We start from the raw sequence: 26585 nt of genomic DNA, 5'->3' as shown, positions 1-26585 counted from the left end.
TTTGCTGGCTAGATGAACAATTGCTGCTTATTAACAATTGCATAATGGTTCTGCTTATCCCCCATAAAACTTTCAAATGCAAAATGTTTCTCTGTGCATTGTTGAACTTTGTAAAGGTGGCTTGTTATTGCACTCTCCACTGAATGATAAAATAAGCCACTTACCAATTGCCCCATCCTTGGAATCCTGCAGCCTGAAGTACATGCACAGCAAATTGACAAATGTACACAAAAAAGAAAACGAAGAATCTGAAAGAACTGTCACTCCTAAAAGAGGGAGGGGGGAAATCGTCAGGTGTTTTCACAATATTTAAGAAACATTTCCAAAGTTTATGTTTAACGTCTCTACCAGGAGAGCAAATCAATAGCAACAAACAAAACCATACATACTGTATATCTTTTACAAATAAAACAATTTTTATGAGTACAGCTGATCTCCATGGGAACAGAGCTGCCTCCTGTACCCCAACTATCAATATAATCCAATCAAACTACAATAATGTAACACCATAAGCATAGCAACAATTAAAGAAATGTCAAGTATGAGAAGCAATCCTCTCCCCCACAATCTGCCCCCAAAGCAAACCTACTAACATAATCTAGCAAGTGCTGTGAACTCTGGCTGCAAAAAAAATGACCTTAGTGTCCTGCCTGATATATAATAAGAGTTTCTCCATCTCTTTTTAATTCCAATCTTTTCTTATTTGATGATATGGATAATTAACTTATTTCAGGATTATTAACTTGTTTTCTTGCACAGCTAGCGGGGGGGGGGACTTGCTTTGTTGCTTTTAGCTTTAAGACTAAAAAGATTAATGTTCTGCCAACAAAACAAGGTGCAGGCACTGAGGCCGTTTATACCATCTCCGTGGAAACTGGGTGCATGAAGAGGAAGTTTTAACAAGTAATAGTAGGGACTAGCACATAGCAAAGCAACTCTCTTCCAGGGAAGGGAGGTAACAGGTCAGAGTCCAATTACGGAGTACTGAGAAAAGGAGATTAAAATGTGAAAAAGAACAGTTTAGAAGTGTGATCTGCCTAAACTGCAGAATTCATAAGTGAGTGAGCTTGTGTTCCATTATGCAGGCAAAACAGCCTCTCCTTATTCCTGTCTAGTGCATTATATTAACTTCACCCACCCCATATTTAAAAATAGATGGATTTTGAAAGCCTAATTCTGAGAATAATAGACTCCAAAAAGCAAGCAGCTTGCCTAATTTAGTCTAAGAGACACAAAGAGAGTAAGCCTTGCTTATGAGAAACTCTGTTCATACTAAACCATGGTTTGACTTAGCATGGTGTGCTAACTGAGCCACTATTTATAAAACATGGACACATCTAGCTAGCCTATCACACTACTTACAAGAAACAGCGGCTACATTTGCAAGAGACTAATATATTTATCAATTTGCTAATCTATGCTTTGAGGCCAGTCAGCTACTCTGAAAATTGCCAAACCAGTACAAGAATTCACATTAAAAGTTGTAAAACCAAGTTAAATGAAGTGCTGGATGATTAAAAAGCAGTTAAATTATGTAGCACCTTAATAGCATTAATTTCACAGTAGGTGGGAATTGTTACCTGAAGGCTCCATAAAGTGGTCTGTACCAGCAGACAAATGAACAAGGAGTAAAAAGCAAGAACCAGAGAATACTCAATCCGAAGTCAACTCCTCGAATGGGCTGTAGGCAAAACCAGGCCAGACATCCAAAGATGTTAAGAAACAGCGTCACTGCATGAACTATAGAAAACAGGTATGATAAAATTGAATTGCCACAATTCTAAAAATATATAAAAACTTAATAAGCTATCTCTACTGATTTTATATCAGGATCTGATCACTGATCAGGGTGGATCAGTGATCAGTTCTTACATTAAATAGCCACCAGATTCAATCTGCGCCATCTCCAGGTATAGCATGGAGAGACTGCTATCTAGATCCCTGGAGACTCGCTGCCAATCAGTGTAGACAATACTGAGCTGGCTAGATCAAGGGTCCAACTTGGCATAACGTAGCTTTCTATATTCCTAGGCTGCACCTCAAGTGATTCATGGGGTACCTTGATGGGCGGGGGAAACTTTGAGAGGCAGCTGCTGTAAAAGGTGAGCTGAAAAGTTCTCATGTGCAGCCTGAATACTGTGTGAAGAGCTTTGGAACTGAGCCACTGATTTAAAGTCTGCTTCTATAAAAGATTAAAACTAGGGGGTGGGGGAAAATATCCGACTTGATCCTGGGTATGAAATAATAGGTATGTGTAATATATATGTTACTGTGGTTGCCAACTGAACAACATGGCCAATTACTTTCCGTCTCATGGAGAAACACAGTTTTTCTCAGTATCTGTCAGCCCCAGGTATGACTCTAAGGGTGGCAGGTATTCCCTTTACTACTACATTCGCTTCACCAGCTTTTAGTATATTATGGTTTTCTGTAGACTGGATTCAAATTCTTTTCCCCATAATAATGGTCAACACTGTTTCTTTCCTCCCTTACATTTTTCCTTTAGCCACCCACAATCAGCCCTTACATCTTGAAAGTTTTGTGCACTTAGTCCTCAAGAAAGTGCTCTTAGTGTCCTTGAATGTGTACAAAAAGCCAACCAGAAACCTTTCACTTCAGTGTTTTTTCAGTGTCTTAAGTGGATACAAATTAAGTGCAATTGGAGTGCTGCCTATAACACCATTGGTTTCCGGCTATGATCCTAGGCAGAATAAATGCCTTTCTGACTGCAAACCAATGTGTTTTAATTGTTACAACAACTAGTTAGTATGCATTTTCAGGAAATGTAATTAATAGGATATTTAAATCTATCATTTAGATACAGTATTTTGCTTGATCCACCTTGATTTTTAAAAATGAATCCACTAAAGTTTTCTGCATTCTTTAAACCTAATGTAATTCCCACCCACCCCCTTTTTATCAGCAGCAAGTATCAAATCAGATTAGTTGCAGTGAGGTAATAGAGTGTAGTGAATGCCACAGGACACCATCTTTCTCTGGCCTGGTAATTTTTTTAATCTATTGCCAGATTTTCAAGCAAATGTAACAAAGAATCACCACAGCATTTCTTGTTTAAATAGCTGACACTTCTACAATAATTACCGGGTACACAGATTTTTGCAGATACTATTTAATTATCTGAGAGTCAGACTGGTAAATACATACAGGAACACTACAGTATCCTATAATTAGTTATACTGAAACACTGCTCAACTCATTTGCAAGTTCTTATAAATTAGAAGAGTTACGCATGAAAGATGGTAAGCAAGTACCATGTACACTTATCCCAACTCCGCTCTTGGTGCACAAGTTTAGAAAACAAAATTGTCAGTGTTACTTAGTGCCACCTTAAGGTGTTGGAGGCTTTCAGTTCTAAATGTATTTACTAGCAGCAAATTTCACCGTTTCCAGTGACATTTCAAATAGCTGTTTAGGCTCACAGTGTAACAGTCTAACCCCAGGGATTGCTGTACAAACCAAACAAAATTGGATTTAACAGTTCCCTTACGAATGTCATACTTCCACTACCAACCTAATGATGCAGTGTTGGCGATCGCTGCTTGCAATTGCACTGTACTGCCTTGCCACACAAGACCACCATGGAAAATGTTAACACAGGAGCCAATAGGCACCTGAGGTGAGAATTTAACCAGGGCGACTTGGTAGTAAGCAGACTGGCAGGCTTAGCTGGCAGAGTCTATTCCACTTGCTGAAGGCATATTAAGTGGACCCAAAGGTGATCAGGTTACTAGGGTCACATTTTTTAAAAAGTGTTAACTTTTTAGAGAAACTCTTAAAACAACAAATCCCACCAAATTGGAAGTAAGAAAAACAGCCAACAGGGAATTCATCCATCTTGCCTATCACCCAGTTCCTTCTACTCAGGATGTTGCCATACCGCTGAAGTTTGAAGGAGAGAGGTAATGAAACAAGCCATATCCTTTCGTCTTGCTAACCAAGCTCCAACTGACATATAAAAACTTTCCGGTATGGATAACTGTAAATTATTGGTTGATCATCTTCTAAAAGTTAAGAGTGCCAACACAGAAGTGTACTTGTAAGAGAGGTTATTCTGGAATTGGGAAAGGAAGTCTGAATCAGAAGTGCATGGAGTGGTGTGCATATGTGTGCATTAGGTACAACATACCAAAATAAGGAAAATGTAATTTGAGATATATCCACATCATATGGATGCCAGACATATTTTTGCAGCTTACTAAACTCAAGTGTGTCAGTCTATGCAGGATGTTAAACTTCCAAAGAAAACTGCCGAAAACTTGGGTCTCTATATATTGTAAGTCATTGGTGCCCTTTTTATTACAGTAATATTTTCAAGGAGATAAACAGCTCCGAAGTGATTTTGCCAAGCATTTATGACATGGGTAGGAATCCTGTGGCGCTCCAAGTGTTGTTGGGCAATTCACATCATCCCTGACCACTAGCTATGCTTTCTGAGATTTACAGGGGTTTCAGCAACAACCTCTGGAAGGCCACAAGTCCGCCATCCCTGGTATATAACCTCAAATGCCTACATTTGGTAGTAATGATGCAAAGAGTATGTAAATTGAGTACTAAAATTATAAAGCTCAATCCCATACTTGCTTAGCTGGAAGCAAGCCCCAATGGATCTGAATGGAACTAGCTCTCAAGAAGATGTGCCCAGGATTGTGTTGTCATTGTATACACATATTCTATAAATCTTACTCACACATCCACAAGTAGTACATAATCTTTACTGTCTTCTGGAATTCTACAGGAATGTCTACGGAGAAATCCTGGTAAAAACAGGGTCCCACTGGGAAATTCCCAGGTAGTGGAGGCCAATTGTTCTTTCTTCCTGGAAGAGCAAAAGGTAAATATTTTGCTGAATATTAAGGGTCACTTCAAACAATTTTTAAAATAACAGTTGAAGAGAGAGCTGTGGATCTTCTATCACATGCCACACACACACACACTTTCCTACAGAGATATAACTGCAGCAGCCTTGAGATGCTACCAGTTAAGATCTCAATCCTGAATCCAAGCAGTAGTGATAGCTTCATTCACTTCCACTTGACACTGCTAACAAGGAATTAAACACAGATTTTAAAATAGTGAAAACAAAATTTAGTGCTGACACATCCTATTTTATCAGCACTAATACAGAACATGTGAAAACAAAGTCCAGCTGCTTACTGAATATACAAATAATAAGGCTTCCAATGTAAGAACCTGAATTTTACTTAAAAAATAAAAACCCTGTCTCTCCACGAAGTGATGGATGCACTTTCAGATTAAATGGAATGCTTATCAGACTGCAATCCTATACAAACTTTGCAGGGAGCAAGCACCACTAAACACAAAGTGACTTGTATCTGAGTTTCTCTACTTAGAGGTTGCTATTTCTCCTGCTAATCTTGTTTACAAGGAAAGTTATCATTGGTTTTAAGGGGTCTTCTATGCAAGTAAATGCTGCACTGACTAGATTTTTAAGGTTATCATCTCTCCTGGCAACTGCTTCTATCTCCTTCAGAAGACCAGCATTACACTTCAGCTTAATTTAACACAGATAATAGAGGACAGTAATGACCCAATAAAAAACAAACTCTGTATTTCCCATTTAAATCTCCAAGCATATATAAAACTGCAGTAATTAAATTTTGTCATTTTTGTTTTAAGAGACAATTGGCAGGAACTTCAGAGCTCCAGAAACTGCATTTAAACTAACTCTAAGCACTGAATTAAATGGTTTCCATAAGCACAACATTTTGAAAGCTGTTGAGGTATGTTTAAGGCCTACCTCCCTGCTGGTTGAGGCTCTGTATCTCTCTTTCCCTGCGATCTAGTTCAGCTGCTTTTCTTTCTAATTCTTCTTGACGCTTAAGGAGTTCAGCCTGGGCCAAGGCATGCTCCTGATGGGGGGAAATTGAGATATAAGGAAGTAGCACCATATTATAAATATATATCAATTCCCATTTTGATGCTGAAATCAATAATATTAAATATACCTTTGCAATCTGTGTGTAAGCAGGTGGTTCCTCAGTTGGTTTCATTATAGCTGGCTGCGTACTGGGCACATTGGGAACTTTGACATTTCCTGGTGGTGGCTAAGAAAGGAAAAGAACAGAACAATTTTACAGTGGCTCTTGGATACTTTCAGAAAATATCTTAAAGAGGCATTCAAGATGTACAACAGCCCTTCTAATTAGTTGACTGGTCAACTCTCTACATTTCCTAAACTTTAGATATAAGTAGAAAAGTTGCTACATACAAATGATATCTGTCCATATCACTATACATTGCCAAACCATTTATATTGTTTGTGTATTTATTTTACTTCAGTGTAAATCATTTGATATGATTATTATTGTATTTATTGTGCTTCTATATATATTTATTTAAAACTGCTTTGAGGTTTTCAAATAGTAAGTGGCTTATAAATGGAAATACTACTACTATACTACTATCAATAATAACAACAGACACCCTAAGTACCTCATCTACATTTAAAATAGCTACTGATATACAAGATAGGTAAAATGTTATATTACTGTATAGTTAGAATAATAGAATCACAAATTTGTAGAGTAGGAAGGGACCACAAGGATCATCTAGTCCAAATCCCTGCTGTGATAGCATATTTTGCCCAATATGGGGCTCAAACCCACAACCTTGAGATTAAGATTCTCATGCTCTACTGACTGAGCTATCCTTCAGGGCATCAAGTTGCTTGCAAGCAAATGCAGAAAATGTACTACTGCTGCCACATGAAATGTTAATCTTTGTCTATATTTGCATTACAAATATGTTTACATGACATTATGTTCTCTTGCCCCTTGTTCAATGTGCCACGGGCAAATTTGTTGGGATCAATCATACAGAAGCTAGAGGGTACCCCACCAAAATTCCACCTTGCCCAAATCCTGCAGGATAAGGATATCCATACGACCCTGAAAGTGGCTAGGTTTCTGGTCGCTGTCCTTACCCAAAAGCGCTGCCAAGGAGCACTACAAGCTAATTAAGGCGCAGTATGTCATTCCATCTTACAGTATTTTATTGTTATAGTGATGTTTTAGTGGCTGTTTTTTCCCACGTGCACAAGCTGTTATCTATGTCTTGTTTTTATCTGTATGGGCCTATGGCCGTAATAAATATCTAATAAAAAAAATGTTTACATGTGGAATTGTTTTATTTGAAACTTTTGCCTTTTTTACACTTTTCTTTGTTATTATTATAACTGTTTGATTTATTTTATAATTGTATATTTTATTGTTGTAGCTCACCCTGGGACTTTATACTGAAGGGCAAGCAAGCTATCTTAATAAAATAAACAAGTTAAATAAATAGCCTGAAACAAACAGGAACTGTACTCCATTTCAATATACTGTGTTAAGTAGTTTACAAATTTTATATATTCACAGCCAAAGAGCACTGCATGAGAAAAGTGACCCTAAATGCTAAATTGGTTGGAACAGCCCTTCCATGAGTGGAAGAGGTTTTCTTCCAACGGAGAGGCACCTTTGTTTTGGTTTCTAACACATTCAAAATTGAAGCCATCATTACAAGTCCTACTCCTAGTTCGCTGCGGTATGTCATGAACAAACAAGAGACAAGACATCAGTAAGCTGAACAGTTCGCTATTATCTTCTTCTGTCTGAATCTATTCCTTTAAACCAGGGGCCGGATCCGGCCCAATCGCCATCTAAATCTGGCCCACGGACGGTCCGGGAATCAGCGTCTTTTTACATGAGTAGAATGTGTGCTTTTATTTAAAATGCATCTCTGGGTTATTTGTGGGGCATAGGAATTTGTTCATTTTTTTCCTTTTTCAAAATATAGTCCGCCCCCCCCCCCAAGGTCTGAGGGACAGCGGACTGGCTCCCTGCTGAAAAAGTTTGCTGACCCCTGCTTTAAACAATGAAGTACAATATCAAGTACAGCAAAATGTTTCAGGCATGGAACATGCAAGTTTAATACTGAACACAGACTAAATGACAATGACTTAGATGCAAGAGATATTAAGTTTCATAGCCTGTTCTGTAGTATTTACTTAAAATAGCTCGGCATAGAAATTCCAAGAACAATCAAGATCTTTTGGTTGCATTAATTAGCATGGTAAAAAGATCAAAATTCTGCTTTTCGTTTACTGCACTCTTCCTCATGCTTCTAAAGTGTTCTATTTAAACTCAGGCCACAGATATAAACTTCTAACTACTAACCATTAAGTAGCTGTTGAGAAAATGAAATATATTTCTCTCAAAGTGCCACAGTATTATATACCTTGATGGTCAGTTATTACTTGTGTTGCAGCAGCACAGAGACCCTTCACAGGATCAAAAAGCACATACCATATTTTTCCGTGTATAAGACTAGCTCCCCCCCTCAAAAAAAAAAAAAGGCTTAAAATTGGGGCTTGTCTTATACACGGGTAGTGATGAGGGGTGTTTTCTTAATTTGGAGTCTCCCAAAATAGGGGGCGTCTTATAAATGGAAATATACAGTAATATAGATTGAAATTGTCCCTGCCATATAATGTTTACATTGCACCAAGTTATTGGGGTGGGAGGAGATCTACAGGACATTGAAATTAAATGTAGCCAATTTTAAAAATGTTAGAAGCTTGCTGTTGCATACAGTCTTCTTTTAAGAACAAAGCATTTCCTCAGTTTCTTCAATCAACCAACCAACCTTATGGTTGTTACACAAGTAACCAAAATTTGGAGAAATATAGGATGCTTGAGGATGGTATAGTGGTATAAAAATAAAGACAGCAATCGCGTGGTTAGGTCTGGAAAATGTTGTAAAATACTTTACATCGGGCAATCCAGAAGTTAGGAGACCTCTATTGCATCTTAGGTGTCTGGCAAAAGGCATTTCCAAAGTTCAGAGGTGAGCTCAGATCTATGAGAAACCAAACCAACACCACTCCCACAAAGAAGATGAAAGAGGAAGCAGGCTTGTGGGAACTCCCAAGGTTTGCAGAACTGCAATAATAATTAGGAAAACCTGTTTGGGGGAGGGGGTAGAGACTTCCAAACCAGCCTGATGATGATTAAGCAAACTCAGTGGCCACAGAATCCTGACCAACTGTTGAGGGTTGAGATGGGGTGGAGTAGGCAGAAAATGTGTTGGGAAAGGAAATAAAATGGAGTATACAGTGGTGCCTCGCAAGACGAAATTAATCCGTTCCGCGAGTCTCTTCGTCTTGCAGTTTTTTCGTCTTGCGAAGCACGGCTATTAGCGGCTTAGCGGCTATTAACAGTTTAGCGGCTTTAAGAAAAAGGAAACAAACTCACAAGAACTCGCAAGACGTTTCGTCTTGCGAAGCAAGCCCATAGGGAAATTCGTCTTGCGGAACGACTCAAAAAACGGAAAACTCTTTCGTCTTGCACGCTTTTCGTCTTGCGAGGCATTCGTCTTGCGAGGTACCACTGTACTAGATGGAGAAGGCCTGGCTAGCACACTGAATGGAAGTTTTTATTACAAGTCTCACCTGTCATTACAAGATTAGCCCTAGTTCAGATTTTGAAGTTTATAATCAGTACTAGAGGTTAAGATATAAAGTTTTCTTTCTGTCTTTCTTTTGTGTGTGTTTGTTTTGCTTTCTCCTTTTTCTATTTTTATTTAGATTAGTTTGGCTTTTATTATATTGTAAGTTGAAAAGTTTCAATAAAAAATATTATAGCAAAAGAAGAACTATCCAACACATCATAATTCTAAAGAAAAGAGGATTATAATATTAAGCAACTTTAAGTAATGTTTCTGCATTTGTGCTGTAGGTAACAAATCTCATATTTCTGGCAGCTCTATCCTACTTAGAAGCAAGTTCCTCCAAGATCAATGGGATTTACTTCCAGGTACGTGCATACAGAATTGCAACTCGCCTGCTATTTTTACAGTAATGATTCTAACTGACAAACAATCCTGTGTACCTTGAAAGCACCAGCAACACATTTTCAACATGGGAAGCACAAAAATGTAAGATCAGCAAGCCGGCTCATGTTCATTCCAACACACACAGATAGACAGCCTACTCAATGTATGAAATTTTTGGTGGAGCCAGTGAGGACAAGGGCAGAGATCACAGTCCATTCCCCCTCCACACAGTCTTGGGACAGGTGGAGAGGATCCTGAAGGGAGGTGGTCTAAATACAGAGTCATTTTTCCTTAAAGACATATGGAGCGCTATGACACAGCTTGCAGAGTGATTATAAAACACCTGCCCACTGAATAACTCCACCGGTAGCAATTACATTCTTCAGCTGGCAAGTTAAGCAATAGCAGGAGGTTTCTTTTCAGCAACAAAGCAGTGATTGGTAATGAGAGTACCACTGAGGTATAAACACTTAAGACTAATGCAGTTCTCATTTTCACACACTTCTCAAAGTTGCATAGATAGGTTAAGAACCAAGGCACAGTGGTGTAGCAGCTAGCGTTGACTTAAGACCAGGGCAGGCATAGCCAAACTTGGCCCTCCAGCTGTTTTGGGACAACAATTCCCATCATCCCTGACCACTGGTCCTGTTAGCTAGGGATGATAGGAGTTGTAGTCCCAAAACAGCTGGAGGGCCAAGTTTGGCCACGCTTGGACTAGGGTAAGCACATTCAAAATCTTACTCGGCCATGAAGCTCATTAGATGGGCTTGGGTTAGTCGCAGGGTTGCTATGATTAATAAATTGGAAGAGATGCATTGTGTATGCCACCCTTTGGCTTCCGGACTTGCACTTTTATTTCATGTTGTCCCTTTCTTAGGGCAGGTTTACTTACACACACATGGAAGCTGACACTTTAAAAAAATCTAATCTCTGCCCCAGGACAGGACTGTAATAACATAATGAAAATTGTGAAAGGGAATGGAATATTTTAAGAATAGCAATGTTAAGATGCCTCTTCTAGTCATTAGCTTTTCATGAATGACTAGAAGAGGCATCTTAACATCATGAAAGAAAAGTTACTTCTTCACAATCACTCAGCTGCCCACAGAACTGAACATTCTCTCTCATTTAATTTCCCTTTCCACTGACATAGGATTTGGTTTATCTCCGGTCCCTGTTCCATTCCCACACAGTTTCTCGGCAGACTGCGCCAATAAATCACTCAGGGGGGAGAAGTTCTTGCTTACATCTCACACCCACCTCTTAGAAACATCAGCCGAATATAAATGAAATGGGACGTTCCCCAAAGAGCCAGCAGGCTACAGGGCATCAAGCAGCTACAAGTAAGTTATTTAGATACAGTGAGTGATGAAAATATCTACAGCCGTTTCAGTCTCTTTGCCTTTACCTTTTCATGTGCTCTTAAAAGCATTTTCTGTCTCATTTAATCTTAGGTGCACCTTTTACTGCCAGATTTCCCCCCTTATGTATTCAACAGAAAAATAAGATGCAATTTTTATACTTCCAGTTTAAGCTACATGTAATCCTCAGCCACATTACGTGCCAAGGTATGTAGAAGAACAAAGCACTTTTAAAAGAACATGGGACATCCCCCAACACACCACAGCACAATGGAGGGCAAAGCATGCACATTTTTGTTCTCACATACACACACCAACCACTCAGCAATTACTAAAAATCATCACTGGAGTGCCGGCCATGTTAATTCTTCCCTTCTTTTATCTCAGTGCACCAGTTTGGGCTTCAATCCCACCAGCCCTCAATCTCCTCTGTTCACTATGAGAGAAAACTGATACTTGTAGAATGCCATAATTTTTAAGAATGGCATCTTTACAGTTGCCTTCAACAGGCTACTATAAAAATGACTGGTCATAACATAGGTAAAGGTAAAGGGACCCCTGACCGTTAGGTCCACTCGCAGATGACTCTGGGGTTGCGGCTCTCGCTTTACTGGCCAAGGGAGCCGGCGTACAGCTTCCGGGTCATGTGGCCAGCATGACTAAGCCGCTTCTGGTGAACCAGAGCAGCAAATGGAAACATCGTTTACCTTCCCGCCGGAGCGGTACCTATTTATCTACTTGCACTTTGATGTGCTTTCAAACTGCTAGGTTCGCAGGAGGAGGGACCAAGCAATGGGAGCTCACCCCGTCGCGGGGATCCGAACTGCCGACCTTCTGTTCAGCAAGCCCTAGGCTCAGTGGTTTAACCCACAGTGCCACCCGCGTCCCTTGGTCATAACATACACAAGCTTAATTTGTAAGTTTATAAAGAAACTGAAGTGTCACATAGATTTCCACATGAGAAAGGTTTATTTGATATTAAGAAGGATGCTTACTGTTCTTGAATCTGAGAAAGGGTTGTATTCATCTAATCCTGGAGGAACATTTCTCGTCACTTGTGTAACTGAAGGATCCTAAACAGAGAGAGAAGTAGGTTACAGAAAGCACTGTGCACTGCATGCGCTAATACTAATCCCAGCCCATCTACATTTAAGATAATAACCTTCTAACCCAAGTTTGTAGCTGTTGTCCAAAATAAATTACTGCTTTCCTAGAGCTCACAACACAGCTATCTAAACTCAAATAGTCTAATTAGAGAGATCCCCTCTGCATTCCTTTTATTTAGATGAAGTTGCAGACGTTCCAACGTTCCATCTTTGAGCACAATCTTAAAACAAGCAGCATACTTCTGGTTCACTAGCTTTCTAATCACCCTGATTCCCTCCCTTTATGTCTGCTCTGTAGTTCAGTCCCAGCAAACGCCAAGGAATGTACACGGCACTGTTAGAATTCTTAGGTTAGTTTTCAGTACAATAATGACTGAGCAAATATCACAGTTGTATTTGACAAAATAAACTACCTATTAAGAGTTATATATCAATTCCTACAACAGAGAAATTTATGATACCTTGCTTTAAAAACTAACAGTGCTAGAAGCTTGTAACAAATGTTAGTAATAAACAGAAAAATAGTTATTTTCCCAATATGATAATATTTTCACTTTTAGACCTGCCTTTATTTGATGTAGAAATAGAAACTCATTCATGTTTTCATTCTTCCTATTCTGTAGGTCACCTCATTTCACCCTGATCTTCTTACAAATCTAGATTAACATGATTTGTGAGATGCCCCATCTGTCACACAGCTGATTTATGAGGAATGCTGCTCCTCCTGAGCATATAAATGAGAGCTCAATTTTCAGCTGCACACTGTCACTGAGAAACTGAAATATAAAACACATATCCAATGAAATTTTGGAGGCAATGAATAAGCATATTTTCTCCTGCCAAAGCATACTGGGCTCCTTCCTGCCTGTCACAAGAGCCATCATTACACTGTGCAAAATATGAAATGTAGGAGACAGCACAATGTTATCTTCATATAGGGCATGAATCCGTCAAATTCTAAGAATGTATACAGATCAGAGTTTTTAGCACTCAACCACTGGGGACCCATACACACACACACACACACACACACACACACACACACACACGGAAGCAGAGCTCATATACTTCAAAGCCATTTTTAAGTGACACCCCATATAGTCCACTGCAGGCTAAAAAATAAATAAATGGGGTGAGATATGTGGACCTGGCTCAGAGGAAGAATACCTGAATGTGCATATCCACTATGCAAACTCCTCCCTCCTTTTACCCCATAAGCTGAAGTCAAAATAAAAAAAATCCTGGTATCTGAAGAAGTGTGCATGCACACGAAAGCTTATACCAAGAACTAACTTAGTTGGTCTTTAAGGTGCTACAGGAAGGAATTTTTTTATTTTGCCCATAAGCTGAAGTTAAACTTAAACCACATTGGCTCCCATACATTTCTGAGCACAATTCAAAGTGTTGGTGCTAAACAGCCTCGGCCCTGTCTACCTGAATGAGCGTCTACACCCCCATTGTTCAGCCCGGATACTGAGATCCAGGTCTGAGGGCCTTCTGGTGGTTCCCACACTGCAAGAAGTCAAGCTACAGGGAACCACCAGAAGGCCTTCTCAGTAGTGCTGCCCACCCTGTGGAATGCCCTCCCATCAGATGTTAAGGAGATGAGTAATTATATAACATTTAGGAAACATTTGCAGGCAGCACTGTACAGTATAGGTAAGCTTTTAAAGGTTTAATGTTTTCCTATGTTTTTATATATGCTGGAAGCTGCCCAGAGTGGCTAAATTATTATTATTAATTATTATTATTACTACTACTTCCATTATGCCTAACCCAGGGCAGCCCAACTCTTCACAGCAAGTAGGCTGCAAGAGTATTGTGACACAGAACTTGCAAACTGCACACTGCCTTGTGGCCTGAGGGTGCGGGGGGGGGGTGAGGCCAAAATTTGAGCTCCCACCCCCTGCAGCCCTTGAACTGCTTTCCCAAAGCTGGCTAAGTGAGGCACCAGGGCTTTGGGAAGGATGCGCAAGGCTCTGGCAGGGTCCTAGAGGAAGGTTACCAGATTTTTTTCAACGTCAATGGATTTTGTCAGGGGACTGATTTGTGAATCCGGGGACTGTCCCCGGGAAACAGGGACATCTGGTAACCTTATTAGAGTCCTCCCATCTCCTTCTCAAAGCTGGGAAAGAGCTAACTAGGCTTTGGGAAGGAGAGAGGAGGACTTTAGGACCCTGTAAGAACCACCATGCCTCCTTCCAAAACCCAGCACCTCCCTTACCTGGTTTTGGGAAAGAGTGGGGTGTCAAATGCTGCTGAGGGTTGTCAAAAAAGGTGTTGAGAGCCACATGCAGCTCTTGGGCTATAAGTTAGACCACCCTAGCCTAACCCAAGCCCATCAGCTGAAGCATGCTTGCCCGCTACTTTCTGCTTTCAGTGTTCTCTGGCAGCCACCAGTGTTCAAAATTCCCACTGTTCTAGGTGCATTTAGTGACAGGGAATTTCATTAGCATGAGCAGTTTTTGAGCTATCGGCCCAGTACTGTGCCTAAAGTTTCAGATTAAAACTGCAGAGTGGAAGGAAAGGAGGACCTTTGTCTGCCTCCCCACTTCCAGCTAATCTCTGAAGACTGGAGAAGAGACCCTCTGAAGAATATAAGGGGGGTGGGCAGGGGAAGGACTAGACCATGTGAAAAATGAACGTAATATTTTAGCTGCAGTTCATTCATTTTCAGCTTTCTATTATCATTATAAAAAAATGCATCTAGACATTCTGTTGCTGCACCCATAACCCAGGTTTAAGCTCCTAGCTTTCCTATTTCACTTTCTAACACTGTGAGCAGCACACATACCCCCCCCCCCCCAGTTTTGACATTTAGAGGGAAGACACAGCCAATGCCATCTCTCCACACAGAGAGATGCATATGTGACAGGGATAAACTGAATTAATTCAACCCCTCCCCCCACTGCCAATTTAGTCCTTATAAATTCCTTCTATAAGGAATTTTCCATCCACCCAAGGGTTGCAGCAATTGCCAAATTAACCAAGCACAACAACTTCACCAAGGACACCCAGTGAGTTTCATTAACCTAAATTTCCTACCTTTGAGTGCAAAACATTTGCCACTACCCCATACTGCCTTCTTATGGCAGTGGTGTTCAAAACATCTGCCAATTTGAAAAAAACAACAACCATAAAACATGCAACACATACTAGACTATTTTTAAACGCTCTAGTATATCAATTGTTTGTGCAAGAAAATAACCTCTGGAAAAGTGACTAGGAGGAACTTATTCTTATACTGTGCTAAATAAGAGATCTTCAAGCTTCAGTAATGAAATTCTTGTGACTTTCCCCTGCAAAGTGCTTTGCAAAGCCACCTTTGGGTGAAAGCAAGGAAGCTTTTAAACTCATCTAGTTTTGGTTGGCAGAAATACTTATGACACTGACTTAGGACTGCTTCACCATGCAAGGAAAAAAGAGGCACAAGTGATACATGCTTCCCTGCCATGCTTCCAGGTATTGTGTATAACAGCTCCTTGTGAAATAACATGAACCAGCTTTACTCATGCATTCTCTATTACTGCTTCCTTATAGCGTGCAAAATGGCTCCTAGACACTTCCAATTGCATATTCTAAGGACTTCAAGAGCTACCCTAACAGGAAGGGTTTTGACATTGATTACAGTCACCATGAAAACATAGCAGTCTTCAGTGTTATTTTTAGAGTACAAAGACAAAAGATTTTCTTAAGCTGGTTTTGATGCTTTGGAATTTGGCCAGAACTCCAAAGATGCATTTCAACACTGAAGTGATCCATTTGTGAATTATTGTTCTCTTGAAATTAACACAAAGCCCAAAAACTACTACTTTCAAATAATCTGAAAAACACGTCCCATCCTCTCCTCCTACTTCTTTAAAAATCTGCCATAACAAATTTAAAGAACATAGAAGTGCATTCTACACACACACAAAATTGGAAGCAAATCCCAGTGCAACTCTGAAGTAACAGAACTGTCTGCATATTGTAACACTAACCCAGATGTGTAGGAATCAAGATCTACAGCTGCTGGTACTTAAAAAGTTTTTAGTGCCAGCCAAGCACTAGGTGCTTTTACACTGCAACAGACCATGTGGACTGCCAACTCTTCAGTGCAGTCCCATCCCAGGAAGCTTTCTTTGGAAGCTTCAATTCTTTTTCACATTCCATCTTGTAATTAACTTGACTTCTGCACTAACTTGCAATTCAATTAGTTTTATCTGCTAGAAATACGGAGCTTGCATTAAGCGTTTCATTCAAAGCCAAACCTGACATGGCAGGCTAGTTTAGAAAGTTGAATAGACATTATAGCTTACACTGGGGATTCTAATTTCCCCTCTACTCTATTCTTCCATGGCAAGTGAAATGGGGCAGCATTACCTGAAGGAAGACTGCATTAGACCCCATTTTACCGGGGGGGGGGCGGGCGGGGGGGCGGGGACGTGCATTTTTGCAAAATACTCGGCGGTGCAGAGGGCATCCACCCAGATTAGTTCACCTGAGCTGTCAGTGTGGGAGCTGCTATTACACACCACACAAATACACCACACATCCTTCCACAGCTCTTACAAGATAAGGAAGAGCCAGGAAGGAGAATTGATATCCAGAATGTGTCATTTTCCCACAATGCAGTGCAATTAGCAGCTGTTCCTTTCCCCCTTCTGACATCTCATCTAAAGTCTTCAAGATGGGGAAATGAAAGAACTGCAACCTGCAGTCATATATCCTTAGCATCACATTCTCTTTCCTTGTTTACCAGAGACAGTCAGTGCAAGAACAGTCTGCCAGCTAGCTTCGCTCCATTAGCCAAGGCAACTGCAGTGCAGTTGGCTGGACTATTTCTTGGCAAACCATAGGTTGTTGTTTCTTCTTCTAGTTTCAAGGCAAACCAACTCATGGTTTACACTCCTGATTAAAAGGCCCGTCATAGCCTAAATTCAAGAAGGAAATCAAAGTCCTAAGGAGGAATTGCATGCCTAGGAGCTAGATGCAGTTATTAATGCAATCCAAACTATTGTGTCCCTTGTGTTCTGTTTCTCCCTAGATGAAAATAAAATAAGGCAGGAATTAGCTCCATTGCATTTTATTTTTTGCCCATTTCACTCCAAGGTAAATCTAGTAAGTCAAGGCACATGATTTCAAATGGTTTTTGGTAACATAAAGGAACTGAATGCACACAAGTGTCTTTCTTCTGGTCTCCTGCAGGCAATTTATACTCTAGACAAATGGCTATTTCCAAGCCCAAAATGCTCTTTGAAGATAATTTTCTTTTGGAGTTTTATAATCTTAAAATGATGAATTTAGAAATGAATTGAATGAATTATTTTTACTGACATAGCTATGGCAATTTCAACACAAAACAGAATAGGAGCATACAGGGGAATCAGATACCATTGTGCTTACCATGTACATATCTAAGCGAGTTAAACCATAATAAATGTAACTAAATAAGGTGGTCATATGCAAAATCAATAAAACTTTGATTCATGTAACTTCTTCCCTTTGGCTTGCTAAATCTGCTTCTCAGGCTTCAACAGTCCTTGTAATTTATTTTTTTCTTCATCTTAAAGCTAAATTTAAGCAAAATATCAAAAAATGCTAACAGATGTGAACTAAGCTACAATTTAATTATAATTGTGTACCCAAGCTATCAGCCCACTCTGTCAAGTAGCAAAGATTATTTTAATGGCTTAATACAGTTTGGTTCAGTCCCATAAACTTGGATACTGTAGCTGTTATAGATGCAGCCCCATAGCTACGGCTGTTAAAAACAGTAATTGCTTGGAAGCATATTTGGGCATGTTCATAAGGCACAGAACTCTGCCACGAATCCAGCACAACAAATGATGTGCTGTTTAGAATTTTAAAATCAACCCTGATTGGAAAAACAAGTGTGAGGTTAACATCTCTTAGGCATTATTAAAGCTTCGTTTAGTATTCCCATACCTGTACTGTACAGGCACAATTGGTTTATCCTTTAATGAAGTGTAACACAGTATCATGGCCACTGGTCCCATCACCTCCTGGCAAATAGAAGGGGAAGAAATGGAGGCAGTGAGAGATTTTACTTTCTTGGGCTCCATGATTACTGCAGATGGTGACAGCAGTCACGAAATTAAAAGACACCTGCTCCTTGTGAGAAAGGCGATGGCAAACCTAGACAGCATCTTAAAAAGCAGAGACATCACCTTGCCAACAAAGGTCCGTATAGTTAAAGCCATGGTTTTCCCAGTAGTGATGTATGGAAGTGAGAGCTGGACCATCAAGAAGGCTGATTGCCGAAGAATTGATGCTTTTGAATTATGGTGCTGGAGGAGACTCTTGAGAGTCCCATGGACTGCAAGAAGATCAAACCTATCCATTCTGAAGGAAATCAGCCCTGAGTGCTCACTGGAAGGACAGATTGTGAAGCTGAGGCTCCAGTACTGTGGCCACCTCATGAGAAGAGAAGACTCCCTGGAAAAGACCCTGATGTTGGGAAAGATGGAGGGCACAAGAAGAAGGGGACGACAGAGGACAAGATGGTTGGACAGTGTTCTCAAAGCCACAAACATGAGTCTGACCAAACTGCGGGAGGCAGTGGAAGACAGGAGTGCCTGGCGTGCGCTGGTCCATGGGGTCACGAAGAGTCGGACACGACTAAACAACAACAACACAGTATCTAGCAATGAGAGTTTTGCAGCACAGTCTAAACCATATCTAGTCAGAAATAAGTCCTATTTAAGTCTGACTAGAGTGTCTGTTGAATTCAATAAGACTTAGGTTCACAGTAAGTTGGTTCAGGATTATATCCCTAACAACCATCATGGAGGATACACTATAGCTTCGGTATCACATAAGCATTCAATAAAACTTGTAAACAGAAATGAAATATAAAGCTTGAACATTAAGTAAGCATTTTCCCAAATCATTAAACCAAGATGATGCATACAGCAGGCAGGAAAGCTTCAATGAAAAAAACAACCCTTCATTTAAAATCTACTTGCAATCAATTTTAAACACAGCTTTAGGTTTAATTAATGGAGACCAAATTTGGCTGGTAGAACCGTTGGTTCAGATGACTGAGGGGTTTACATCAGGCTTCCTCAAACTTGGCCCTCCAGATGTTTTTGGCCTACAACTCCCATGATCCCTAGCTAGCAGGACCAGTGGTGAGGGATGATGGGAATTGTAGTCTCAAAACATCTGGAGGGCCAAGTTTGAGGAAGCCTGGTTTACACTTATCTAACAAAACCTAGTGCAGACAAGGTATAATGAACACTACATAAAGAAGTGGTTTATGTGTTTTGAACAACAGTTACATATATTTTATCAATGTACTTAATGAAGCTTGGAATTCCATCAAAAAGACACAGCTTTTGACTTTATATATAAAAGTAAAAAGATTTCTGCTGAAACAAAAAGTTTCAATGGAAAAAGAAAACTTAGATTTTGTAGGGATCATGGTAGCACTGTCCATCTTAACTTTCAGTTTGTTGGTGTTCAATGGCAGAAAATAGACTATCTACATCGTACTTATAACCTATTAGAAAACAATCTTAACCAGTTTTTTATCTTTGCCTAGGAAGAAAGAACACAATTTGGATGTATGCTCCTTTCTGTGAATTATGCCTTCTTCCGCTGTAAGATCAGAAGGATGGAACAGAGAGGGAACAGCAACTTCTAAATTTATTTATTTATAATATTTCTTACTTGCCCTTCAGTGTAAGTTCTCAAGGTAGGTCACAATAATAGAATATACAATTACAAAAACAAAACCATAAAACAAGTAAAACCACAAAAATAGAAGCAAATATGATAAATTCAGCAAAAGAGCTGGGTTCCAAAAACAATAAATTTTAACTTTTCAAGGTGTGTCTTCAGCATACAGTGAAAGCTGTATGACCAAGATGCTGGATGCACCTCTGTGGAGAGGGATAATGCAGAAAAATAACAGAAAGTTGCCACAAAGGGAATGCAGGCAAAAGGCACGTACTCCTCAGAAGTTTGCTCAGTGGAAATTGTAGGAACATCATCATTACAACACATGCTAAAACATACAACTACACGTGTAGTTGAATTTGAAACCTGCAGATGGAGGTCTTGTCTGACTAATTTAATATTGACAGCTAGACTTTTGATAATGTAAGCAGTACACAACAAAAAGAACTGGGGCACTCTCTAGTAAACTGTACTATATTATACCCATCTAGATACTTAGCAATTCCTTTGTTTTGCACATTCAAGGGCTTGGAGAACTTGGAGTAATGACCTTCAGAGTTTCTTCCAACTCTACAGTTCTCTGAGTCTATGATTCTATTCATGAGTTGTTTATCTTGACTTTTATAAAGGAAACCTAAACCTTTTCATTGAAAATGAGAATTTAAAAGTTATCGTGCAACTTAGGCTCATTACACAACCTGAGAATGAATTAAATCCCGTAAACCGCAGTTATCAAGCAATATCACATCACACCAGGGATTGCAAATCTGAAGCCATCCAAATGTTGTAGCAGTCCTGAACCCAACATTCAGATATAATGCGAGTTTTTGTCCAGCATCATCTGAAGAGCCAAGGATTAGCCATCCTTGCCTTACATTGGTCCTACAAGTCTCTACCATGGGCGTAGCCAGGGGGGCAGCTGCCCCTCCAAGATCAAGTAAAACAATAGAAATACTTAACTAACTGACCAATCACGTTGGTTCTGCCCCCCCCCCAACAAAAATCCTGGCTACACCCATAGTCTCTACTGCAGTCTTGAAAGTAAGTTCACAATAGAAAAGCCATCCAAACATGTGGGCTAGGTAAAGGAGCCCCTGACCATTAGGTCCAGTCGTGGCTGACTCTGGGGTTGTGGCGCTCATCTTGCTTTATTGGCTGAGGGAGCCGGCGTACAGCTTCCAGGTCATGTGGCCAGCATGACTAAGCCGCTTCTGGCAAACCAGAGAAGTGCATGGAAACACCATTTAACTTCCTGCCAGAGCGGTACCTATTTATCTACTTGCACTTTGACGTGCTTTCGAACTGCTAGGTTGGCAGGAGCTGGGACCGAACAACGGGAGCTCACCCTGTCACAGGGATTCGAACCGCTGACCTTCTGATCGGCAAGTCCCGGGCTCTGTGGTTTAACCCACAGCGCCACCCGCGTCCCTATATAACATGTGGGCTACTGGCCTATAAAAACTCAAACCATAATACAATTGTTAGGCTATCAAGATGTCATGATTTTTAGGATGATCTGCATCACAGACTTAACCCGATTTAATAGTTACTCCCTCTTCCCAGGCAACTCTGAGAATTGTAATTTAGAGGTTGTGAGTTCACGGGAGAATTTTTACAAGCCTCACCAAATGTGCGGAAAGAACCATAACAATTGGACTTGTTTTTTTAAATATTAGATTTATTTAGGTTGGTGGAGAATCATGTTTTAGAACCAACATACAGTGGTGCCTCGCAAGACGAAATTAATTCGTTCCGCAAGTTTTTTCTTCTTGCGAGTTTTTCGTCTTGCGAAGCACGGTTTCCCATAGGAATGCATTGAAAATCAATTAATGCGTTCCTAGGGAAACCGCCTTCAGACCAGGTCGGGGGACAGTCTGTCCCCCGACCTCTTCTGAAGGCTGGGGGGGAACAAGGGCTTCGCTGCCGACCCCCAGCATTTTAAAATCTCCCCGGGACACGGGGAGATTTTAAAATGCTGGGGGTCGGCAGCGAACGCTTCGCTGATCCCGGGACGGCAGGCAGATCTGCACCGCCATCCAGAGCGGGGCGGGACTTAGCCCCGCTCGGGATGGCAGTCCCGGGACGGCAGACAGCTCTGCGCCGGCATCCAGAGCGGGGCGGGACTTAGCGCCCCGCTTGGGATGGCGGCACAGATCTGCCTGCAGTCCCGGGACGGCAGACAGCTCTGAGCCGGCATCCAGAGCGGGGTGGGACTTAGCGCCCCGCTCGGGATGGCGGCACAGATCTGCCTGCAGTCCCCGGACGGCAGACAGCTCTGCGCTGGCATCCAGAGCGGGGCGGGACTTAGCGCCCCGCTCGTGATGGCGGCACAGATCTGCCTGCAGTCCCGGGACGGCAGACAGCTCTGCGCTGGCATCCAGAGCGGGGCGGGACTTAGCGCCCCGCTCGGGATGGTGGCGCAGATGTGCCTGTAGTCCCGGCAGGGCAGACAGCTCTGCGCCGCCATCCCGAGCGGGACTTAGCGCCTCGCTCGGGATGGTGGAGCAGATCTGCCTGCAGTCCCGGGACTGCAGGCAGCTTTGCGCGGCCATCTGGAGCGGGGCGGGCTTCGCCCCCGGCTCCCGATGGCCGCGCAGAGCTGCGCTGATCCCGGGACGGCAGACAGCTCTGCGTCGCCATCCCGAGCGGGGCGGGACTTACCGCCCCGCTCGGGATGCCGGCGCAGATCTGCCTGCTGTCCCGGCACGGCAGACAGCTCTGCGCCGCCATCCCGAGCGGGGCGGGACTTCTCTGCTGTCCCGGGGAGATTTTAAAATGCTGGGGGTCGGCAGTGAACGCTTCGCTCCCGCCCGCCAGCATTTTAAGATCGCCTGGGGCAGCGGAGAAGTCTCCGCTGTCCCGGGAAGGCAGGCGGGGGGGGGAGCAAAGACTTTTGCCCCCCGCCGGCCTTCAGAAGAGGTCCAGGACCTCTTCTGAAGGCCGGCTGTGGGCGAAAGTCTTTGCTCCCGACCGCCAGCAATTTAAAACAGGTCCCCGGAGATTTCCCTATGGGCTTTCGTCTTGCGAAGCAAGCCCATAGGGAAATTCGTCTTGCAAAGCGCCTCCGAAACAGAAAACCCTTTCGTCTTGCGGGTTTTCCGTCTTGCGAGGCATTCGTCTTGCGGGTTACCACTGTAATAGCAACCATGCATTGAATTTATTTTGAAAGTGGACTTCACAGCTCTGCCTTTAAACTTCAAAATTCTACATAGGTTAACTCTGCTAAGGTGTTCTGTGCTATATTAGGGCCGGATTGATTAAGTTTATGATTGTCTAAATAAGAAAGCATGCTTTCAAAGTTAGTAAGGAAAAAATATTTTGAAGTTTCTATTTCAAAAGCCTTTGGGGAGGGAATTCCACCAGAACCCATAAAAACTGTTTGCTCACCACTTTTCTATAAACTCCATCCACAATTAAAGTCCACATGTACATCTACTTTACTCCAGATATTACATCAATAAGCTGAATACAGACACTGCTCAAAAGAGATCCCAAGACACACTGAAACTAAGCTCAGACGATTACTCCAGCCTTCTTCAATCCTAGTTCAAACCAAACCAGTCGGTGTCAGACCTCACATCCTGACTTCAGACCTTTTCAGCAGCAAGGAATTGCAACGGCAGCTAAAAAACAAAATTTAAAGCAAAGCCTTCTCTACAGAACATTAACAGGTGGCAGGCAAAGGAGATGATCGCCTCTTGGGAGACCTTCAGTCCTAGCATCCCTTTTAGGAACCTATTGGCAGCTTTGAAAGCGACTAGGAATTATTTTCCATTACGGACCGTGTGTGGCCAGATAAGAGATCGGAGAGGAAGATGCTGTTACCGGCAGCATCTATTGGCCAGGTCTGCTGCCTGAGGCAGAGCGCATCGCCGGTCGCCGTCCCTCTTGGGACGCAGAGCCACCCGCCCCTCCTGCCTTCCGCCCACCTGGACACCAGAGCGGCGGACCCGGGAGACCCTTAATGGGGAGCCCTTTCCTCCCGCAGGGAAAACAAGGGAGGCCCGGAGCGGGAGCACAGAAGAGCCGAGAGGAGGAGGAGGACTCGCCCTCCCGTTCCCAGCACAAAAGAGGCGCCTCGGTCTCCCCGGCAAACGCGGCGGGTCCAGGGGGAGGGGGGTGGGGCACGCCGGAGACGAGGCCTCCGCGGCGAGGGGGAGGACCTTGCAGGTCCATTCACGGGACTTGGGGGGGGATACCTTAGCCCACGGGCCTCCCCGCCACCGAACCCGCGTCAACGCGACACGCCCGGCTTCTCGGCCCGAAGCGTCGCCGCCGCCTCCCCGCCGCTCTTACCTTGAAAGGGTTGTTGAGGTCCGGGTCGGCGAAAGGGTTGCTGTCGAAGTCCGACATGGCGCGGGGAGGGGGGGTCTGTCGGGCGCTGCGATGCGCGGATGGCGGCGGCGGCGGACAGCGACTCCGGCCGAGCGCCCCACAGGCTGCTTCGTGTGGCTCCCCCCTCCCCCGCCAATGTCAGCGCAGGTAGATCCGGCACGAAGTGCCCGCCCCTCCTCCCGAACACGGAGCAAGCCGATTGGGCGCGAAGGCCTCCAAAATGGCCACCCCGGAAGTGACGTAGAAAGCTGCGCCAGCACCTGATTAAAATGGAAGGGTGAAAGGGAGATGGGTTGGCGGAAAGAGAGGCGGAGGTTCAAAAGAGGGCGGCTAAAGTGTGTGGGGAGGTGGCCTGCTCTTGCTTTCCGTCCCATCCTCTTCCTTTCCTGGAAGAGTCGCTTATTCTCTTAAGGGTTTTGTTCTCGCCTTATAGGTGAGAGAGGAAGGGGCGGACTTTTCATAGGGTCATGATAGAGTCATGGAATTGTAGAGTTGGAAGAGATCCCGAGGGTCATCTAGTTCAATCCCTCGCGATGCAGGAATCTCAACTAAAGCATCCATGGAAGATGGCCACCCAACCTCTGCTTAAAAGCTTCCAAGGAAGGAGAGTGCACTACCTTCCGAGGAAGTCCGTTCCACTGTCGGAACAGCTCTCACTGTCAGAAAGTTATAAAAAAATTGGCCAGTAGCACCTTAGAGGCCAACTAAGTATGTTCTGGGTATAAGCTTTCGTGTACAGTGGTACCTCAGGTTACATACGCTTCAGGTTACATACTCCGCTAACCCAGAAAAAGTGCTTCAGGTTAAGAACTTTGCTTTAGGATGAGAACAGAAATCGGGCTCCGGCTAAAGTGGTGCTTCAGGTTAAGAACAGTTTCAGGTTAAGTACGGACCTCCGGAACGAATTAAGTACTTAACCTGAGGTACCACTGTATAAGCTTCTTTCTGAAGAAGTGTGCATGCAACCGAAAGCTTATATCCAGGACATACTTAGTTGGTCTCTAAGGTGCTACTGGACAAATTTTTTATTTATTTCGACTGTGTCAGACCAACATGGCTACCTACCTGAATCTTGTCAGAAAGTTATTCCTGATGTTCTGAGGCAGATGTTCTTCCTTTTTTCTATTTGTAACACATGGGGATTCCCTGAGTGCTGTTCACAAACACTTCAGTGGTGATACTGAATTGAAATGAGTGGTATTCAGCTAAGTTCCACTCACATTAAACCTGTTGAAATCAATGGATCTTAGTCATGTTCATAAATTTCAGTGGGTCTACTTAGTTGAATACCACCCATCATGGTGGTTGTGTTTTAATCATTAGTTTAAGAAGTTATCTCCACAACCTTTCTGGATGTCCTATGAATTTCAGGCTCTGGTCTTATATTGCTTAGGAATAAATACAACTGGATTCCTTGTGGATCAAATAAGATAGTGCATGAGAAAACAAGTGTTTAAAAAGTAGACAACAATTTTGCAGGATGACTGTTTCAAAAGAGTCTCCTTTATTTCAGGGATCACTTAGTTCAGTATGACTCCTGAGTAAAATGTGGATAGGTTTGAGCTGCATATACCCCCCCCCCAATTTAACCCTATTTGTAATTGTTTTTCAGATTATATTTTAAGAATAACTTTGCCCTTGTGGTGTAGTGGTTAAGAGCGGTAGTCTCGTAATCTGGGGAACTGGGTTCGCGTCTCCGCTCCTCCACATGCAGCTGCTGGGTGACCTTGGGCCAGTCACACTTCTCTGAAGTCTCTCAGCCCCACTCACCTCATAGAGTGTTTGTTGTGGGGGAGGAAGGGAAACGAGAATGTTAGCTGCTTTGAGACTCCTTAAAGGGAGTGAAAGGTGGGATATCAAATCCAAACTCTTCTTCTTCTTCTTCTTCTTGGGAATAGGTATTTGTGACCAATGTGAGCAAAGTCTCGGGCTTTGGATGCTGTTCTATCACCGCCCCCCCCCCCCCCAGTCTGCTTGGTTTTGACAGTTTTGTACTCTGGTAAAGTGAATTTTGCTTGCTGTTCAATTTCATCAAAATTAACCCAAGTGTTTGATATGAACTGCAGTAGTGAGCAGCAAATATTTGCACATGTGCTTAATGAAATTTGTGAACTTTGGAGTGCCTTTCTAACTTTATGAAAGTGTGTCCCAAACTAAAACATGAAAATTAATTAAAATCCTTCCATTTTTTGCAGATTTTCAGCCTGTCGTCTAGCATCTTTTTCAGATTCATCACAGTAAATAT

The 26585-nt window shown here is 42.4% G+C and overlaps 1 protein-coding gene and 1 long non-coding RNA gene across 2 annotated transcripts in view; one reads left to right on the top strand and one right to left on the bottom strand.

Annotated features, from left to right (window-relative positions):
• SCAMP1 (secretory carrier membrane protein 1) overlaps positions 1–24515 on the bottom strand; it is a 31237-nt gene extending 6722 nt beyond the window's left edge. Inside the window, exons 1-7 of the mRNA XM_081213155.1 lie at positions 24302–24515; positions 12212–12289; positions 5988–6086; positions 5780–5891; positions 4709–4837; positions 1581–1740; positions 165–266 (exon numbers count right to left, since the gene is read on the bottom strand). Coding sequence (XP_081069281.1) covers positions 165–266; positions 1581–1740; positions 4709–4837; positions 5780–5891; positions 5988–6086; positions 12212–12289; positions 24302–24358 — 737 coding nt within the window. The 5' untranslated portion in view covers positions 24359–24515. The remainder of the gene's footprint in view (positions 1–164; positions 267–1580; positions 1741–4708; positions 4838–5779; positions 5892–5987; positions 6087–12211; positions 12290–24301) is intronic.
• On the top strand, positions 7407–20146 carry LOC308597436. Its single transcript, XR_014012982.1, has 5 exons — positions 7407–7599; positions 9759–9836; positions 11009–11198; positions 11310–11423; positions 19869–20146. It is a non-coding gene; the product is annotated as an uncharacterized lncRNA (long non-coding RNA).
• Positions 24516–26585: the final 2070 nt, after the last annotated feature.

The sequence above is a fragment of the Podarcis bocagei genome (assembly GCF_964188305.1).
Source record: "Podarcis bocagei genome assembly, chromosome: 11".
Taxonomy (NCBI): domain Eukaryota; kingdom Metazoa; phylum Chordata; class Lepidosauria; order Squamata; family Lacertidae; genus Podarcis; species Podarcis bocagei.
The sequence above is the reverse complement of the archived record's forward strand: the minus strand, read 5'-3'. Positions and strand labels throughout refer to the sequence as shown.